The sequence below is a fragment of the Dysidea avara genome, chromosome 4 (genome assembly GCF_963678975.1).
Source record: "Dysidea avara chromosome 4, odDysAvar1.4, whole genome shotgun sequence".
Classification (NCBI taxonomy): domain Eukaryota; kingdom Metazoa; phylum Porifera; class Demospongiae; order Dictyoceratida; family Dysideidae; genus Dysidea; species Dysidea avara.
The window spans coordinates 18,943,711-18,950,466 of NC_089275.1; the positions used below are offsets into that span (position 1 = coordinate 18,943,711).

Here is a 6,756-nt window from a genome sequence, read left to right on the forward strand (position 1 = left end):
AATTTATTTTTAGCAACATTGCTCAACCTCGAAGTACCTCGAACACCTTGCCCTCGGCTATAGCGCTACGATAAAATATTTCGTGCATTGCTACAGCTTGGTACGTACTACATCAGGGGCGGATCCAGATGGGGCGCCAGTACCCCCTCCTTCAGAATTTTTTATAGTGTTGCTCATTGAACATAGCTAGGCACTTTAGACATTAGTATGCAGTTTATGACTATGTGTAATATAATAAATCTGTCTCTAGCAAATTATTACCCATATTGACATAGCTAGCACAAGGAGAAATAGGCACCCTCTAGGTTTAGAAATCGAGATACTCTAATAGAACAGTTATTTACTCTAATAAAACAGTCAACAGCGAGGTCAAGAGTAACATATTTATAATTAAAACATTTTAAACAACTAAAAACCTGTTCTAAATTGAGTTAATGACTCTATCCACACTCTAGTGACTATATTTAGAAATTCTCTGGAGATACAGCTGCACACCAAATGCCAGGATTATTTATACACTTAAAGTTTTTGTGATGCTTGTGCAGGGGACCTTATACTAATTCAACTTAATTTCAGCCAAAATTAGCACCAACATCATTCTCAAAAAGTCAATTTTTCAAAATTTCTTTATAGACTTTACAGCTCAGTAGCTTCCAGCATTGAATTTTCATAAGCATTTTAGTCAAAATTGCCACCAAATTCAATCTCACAATGCTAAGTTTCAAAATTTCATTAGGGAGCATCCTAGGCCTTTACACTAACAAGTACACAAAAAATTGGAATTTTCAACTAGAGTATAGGGACCATAGCACATCGATAAAAGTACTGAAACAAGCTGGAGTAGTACACAATTTTAAATCACAGTAAAACAATAAGAAGTGTTATATCCCTACTGTGCTCAAGACCCCACAATAAAATGCACTGTATAGGGATAGTTATAACACTTCTTATTGTTTTACTGTGACTTAATATCGCGCACTACTCCAGGTTGTTTCAGTACTTTTTATCAATGTGCTATGGTCCCTACTCTAGTTGAAAATTCCAAATTTTTCTGTGTAGCTACTTGTTTGTTAACTTTTTTGAAGATATTATTATGACTGGTGAACCCATGCATACTGCATCTGAAATTGCGCCGCACGCCCCAGCTATATCAATTATCGTCTGAAAAGTGAAGCCGAGAGTGAAGTATTCATTACGCTTCATTGTCAGCTATGCAGGGGCGGATCTAGGATTTATAAAAGGGGGGGGCTAACTCAAGGTACTAATCTCTTGGGTAGAGGTGTGTGAAGCACATTTCCCAGCATGCAAAGCATGCTGGAACTAGGGGGGTCTGGGGGCATGCCCCCCCAGGAAAAATTTGAAAAATAGATGCTAAAATACTGCGATTTGGAGACATTTCCCCATAAAAGTCATAATATTTTCTGCCTGTAGATATTTTATATACTGCCTTTAGATTATAGGTATGGCTCTCTGACTCTGAAGTATTTTGCTAATGGAAAAGTTTGGGTAGGTACAAGCAACCAAGTACATGATGCACCCCTCTCACAATTGCACAACACTGAATAGGTGCATGTTAGAATAATAATGTTGAAAGTGGAAAATTTTGAAATTTGAACAATACAAGATTGAATCTGAGAGAATTTTCAATGGAAATTGTGTACCTGAATTAAGTATTGTCATACATATTAACTACACAAGTAGATGTATGAAGCCTTCATTGTATGCATAGGTGCAGGCAGATTTGGAAAAATTCCATAACAGAACCAACTACATGTTTCCAGTGAATGTTCTATTAGAGTAGTTAGCTGACTGCTCTATTAGAGTATCTCGATCTTGTACACCTCCAATGCTGATCCGGGTCCTTGTTGCATAACCTTTAACATAAATCCACTAATAATACCTTGGAAAATGTTTATAAGGTGGGTTTACGAGTATCTGTATTATTAGTGATCATATAATTATGCTAAGACAAAATTTCATTATAATACTCAGCATATTGATCAAGTAAAGCCTAAACATGAAGGGGGGGGGCTTCAGCCCCCAAAGCCCCCCCCCCCCCCCCCCTGGATCCGCCCCTGCTATGTTCAACTCGTTATACAGTAATTCGAATCAAGAACTGTTCGAAAAGCACCTCTACAATCAAAACAGCCACTATTAAAAATACAGGCGATTCCTTTATGAAGGGAAGCCATCACGTGCTATCGCCAAATCGACACTTTTCGCTGTCGCAAGATGAATGGGACACAAAGGAGGACAATGGTAAGTCCATGAAGAATGCATTGTATGTACTGCGGTATGCCAAAAGGCACCTGTCAGGCGGAAGCGACGTCGAACAATGAAAAAATCAAGCCTATAGCCTTAGCCGTTATCGAGTTACGCTTGTCTGAAGGCATCAGTCAGGTAGCTAGTCAGTAGAAAATTACGTTAAATAAAATATTTTTAAAATTCCATAGCAACTTGTTGAAAGCGTTTCGGGCGAGGTTTCGGGTCAATCTGAAAGCTTGCCGTTTGGGCTTAGCCTTACCTAACCAATACTGCCTCATCGTCGTCTGGGCAGCCGAGTTTTGGGTGATGTTATTTCGTGGGCCGCCATGCCTACTCCTTTGTTGTTTTTTTTTTTTGTTTTTTTCCCGGGGTAACCAGCACCCCTTGCCACCACCCCTAGCACTAGATGTTGAAGTGCTAGACAAAAAATTGGACTGAGATTAAAGGGAGCAATTTAAATAATTAGGGGGAAGGCACCCGACCCTCTGATAGTACAAGGTCAAGTGCCCTATGGCTGATGGGACAACCACTGTGGGAGCGCGCCCCCCTAAGGCACGCAATCGCTGAGCGGAGCAACGAGAAGCTGATGCGACAACGTAGCCAAGACATCACGCTGCTGTAGGGAACTTCTCTCTTCAGGGACAGTAAGTAGGCTAGACGTTTGTAAAAGATGCTGGTACATCCACTGATTCCACCAAACGTTGAAAAGACTAATGGGGTAAATGAACCCATCTCAACCTCCCTAATCCTCTGCTCATATTTCCTACGTTTCTCCTTTTCAAATCTCCGATACAATGAAGCCACTGGTGTAGCACGGTATGACGAAGCAGTTGGATTAAACACCTTAACATCAAAGAAAGTCCGTTGGTGGTGACCACCCCAGAACCCAACAGCTGAAACATCCAATCGTGCTCCATCCTCACGATTTGCAGTAGCGTATGTGAGTGTTTCACCAGAGAGAGACTGTAAAGGGGGCTCAACACACACATCAGTACAGACTTCTGACAGGATGGCAGCAGTAAAATCCCTAAGTTCGTTGTGCCGAAGGGTGGGGTAGCCACCTGTAGGGCAGTTCATGGAGTGGTCCACTCCTTTGTGGTCCCTACTACAGGCCTACCAACTCTCACGGGTTTACCGTGAGTCTCACGGTTTCGCTACCCTGCTCAAGGGCAGCAGATCGAATCTCACGGTTTTTGAGGCCTGCTAACTATCTAACCTTCGTTGGAAATCTCACGGTTTGTAGCGCGAATATCACGGATTTCAAGTTTAAAAAGTCGAGACCTTTTTTTTTTTTTTTTTTGGTCTCAGCATAGCATCTACCAGTTTTTTTTTTACTACACACTGCAATACTACAATAAAGGTACAGAAATCTCAAGATTTTTTTACTTTCCAGGTTGGCAGGCCTGCTACTAGCTATACAGTAACTATCGTACTGTATGATTCTGGTTTTTAACTCAGTATCTTCCAGTGTTTGAACTATCAACAAATTTCAGTCAAAATTGTCATCAAAATGTTAAATTTTCTAATTTTACAGGTAGGGGGGCCCAGACCCCCCAGAAAGATCATGTTTCGCATTTCGCACACTGTGGAGTGACTTCTACCTGTGTGCCCCCCCCTTAGCAAAATCTTGGATCCGCCCCTGTACATTTCTATAGCCTTTGTAGCTACTATGTAGTAATTTACATCATAGTGGGTGCAAGCTGGTTAGAAAATCATAGGCCGGCGGATCCACTGGGAGGATCGGATTTTTGGTGACTAGCTGCATGGTTTCAGATCAGGAGCATAGCTAGCTATAGACTTTTGGTGAAGACCAAAAAGAAAAGTAACTGCCTGCTGAGAATAACTGCCCTCTAAACATACATAGAGAGGCTGTTCTATACCATATGCGTATTTTGTACCGTACGCGTATGGTATGTACCATACGCGTATGGTACATACCATACGCGTACGGTACGATTTTCCGTACCATACGCGTATGGTATAGATATACGCGTATGGTACGTACCATATGCGTATTATGCTTTTTCTCAGTATCTTCTAGCTTTGCCATCACCTAGCTACAATGGGCTGTCTTTACAAGTATTTCTAGCTGAGCAAACTTAGAACACAACACAATAATCTGCTCACTACTGAGCTGTAACTATAAATTTATTCATCAGCACACACATGCATTTTATCCTAGCTTGCCATGCCCATGCAATACCCACTATAGTCCTATATTAATGTACCTAAATCTTATATGATCTCACTCTGTCTGCAGAACTTTACATAAATGGTACTGTGCATGTATACTACTTTATACATTAGCTATCAGAAGCATGCAGATGGTCTTATATAATATACTCAATTATAAGTGTGGATAACTGACAATTTACAACAGAATTGGGTAAATAAGCAAGGAGAGCAATTACAACATGCATGGTAGGTAGCTAGTAAGTTCTAACTGAATTATACATAATTATACTGCTTGTGCAAAGCTAATAACTGGAAAAATGAACTTCGTAAGTGTCATCAGTTGTGCAACATGGCTCCTCACTGTATTTGCATTTTTATATACTATATGTACACTCTTCTTCTTTTGAGGATCCAATTTCTTGTTTACTTACTTTTCTTGTTTATACATACTGTAAATAGTATATTCATCACACTGGACCTACAGCACAAATTAATGTGGATGTTGTTAACTTTAAAGAGTACATTCAGATAAGAGTAGCTAAACACATTGTCTTCCCATCCACAAGCATGACAGTAAGTAGCGAGTAGCTATACAATGCACTTAACAATAATAAAACAATGCTACTTAATATACATTCATTACTGAACTATACATTAGAACTCATAAACTCACCATAAAATCTCTGCCATGTTATGTTTTCCTACTTCATCTCAGCAGGCAATGCACATGCCTCATTCAATAGCAAAGATTCAGTGAACAGAACTACAGTTTAAAAAAATTTATTGCACAATTAATTACTATGCACATCAGTCTTATAGTATGGCATGTCTAATATTGCTATAAGCTACAGCCATGCAGATTTGCAAACTAAAAACATTACTTTCTCTACAGTTATATCTCTTTGCTACCTCCCTCAATGTTATTGTATCAGCATTCTCCAGGTCTTCCTCTGTTTGAGCAATCATTATACATTGTACTTCTCGAGCTCATCTGATTAAAATTGTCTGCTCAACTGTGAGACACACCTTTAGTGCCACCAGGCATAAATATCCATTTTTAAGTGGAAGCTAGTGTACTAACAAATTAAAGGTAAACAATAGATTATATGTAGCAACAATAGAATAAAATATTTAATAAAATAATATATATATGCCTGAAAAAATTGGCTCCATTTGCCAATGGATGCAAATTATTTAATATGGTTGCTATGTTGTAACCAATCAGAATGCGCAGTATATGGATAATTATATCAAAATCTTATGTTTATATTTAGCTACAATGGTACCTCTACTGGCTTAGCATTTATATCACTATGCATTCCAGTTATATTCATTGAAAAATCGTGAATATCAATATGCTGGCACAATTCTACAGCCTAAAAGAAATCAATGTCTTTTGCCCTAAATAATGCTTTAGAAGATCAAACTTCAATTTCAGTTTCTGAGTAAGACAAGGAGCATACTGCTCTTGTTTTATGTTGAAGGGATAATTGGGCACCTTTAAACCCAAACACATTTTTACAAAGTTCATATATGCAAGTATAGAGAAACCCCTAGTAGAGTTTTGGGTAATATCGCTCTATAGATAGCTTTTAATTATTGTACTAATCTTTGACTATCTTCAGGAGTATTTGTAAACACATAAATATTATGTGTGGGTATTGTTCTAATAGGGAAGTGTAGGCAGACCATTTATAGGCAAAACAGACTACTGTATATAATATTATTAATCAATAACTGAAAGTACACAATAACAACTAACTCTTACAACTACAGTACACAATATTAATGTTACAGGTATGCATAAATTACATTATATTACATCATGTCACATCATTACATTACATCATTAACTCTATTATAGATATGAAGGAGGATTAGCATTTGTAATAATGGCCTAGTTTTTGAATTTTCATTTTATCAACAATGGATCATGAATCCAATAAGAGGATTCATGATCCATTCAGGATCCATTGCAGCTAGGTGTTATCATGTTTTTCGTAAAGCTTCCAACCCAGATGATTGACCTTTATTAGTTTTGACAATGTAGAATTTCATCAGATCCTACCAGATCAGCAGGACTTAACACAATTCAAGACTGGATCTGCCAACAGTGTGATGAATTCATGATTGTTTTTATCATATATTGTCCTAAATCAAGATGTCAGTTTCATCACTTATATATATAGTCATGCGAGATATCATGTTATTCTTTTATTTTAAGGAATGCTTTATTTTAAAAAGGTTTGCATCATGCAGTAAAGTAAATTATATCTTAATCGCAGTAAAGCTAAATTGATCTTAGCTCTAGAGAAT

General features: G+C 38.0%; 1 protein-coding gene across 1 annotated transcript; it reads right to left on the reverse strand.

Annotated features, from left to right (window-relative positions):
* Positions 1 to 2,618: 2,618 nt before the first annotated feature.
* Positions 2,619 to 3,342, reverse strand: LOC136254456 (uncharacterized). Its single transcript, XM_066047144.1, has one exon. It carries the CDS (start codon positions 3,340 to 3,342, stop codon positions 2,728 to 2,730), a length of 615 nt encoding a protein of 204 aa, XP_065903216.1. The 3' UTR covers positions 2,619 to 2,727.
* Positions 3,343 to 6,756: the final 3,414 nt, after the last annotated feature.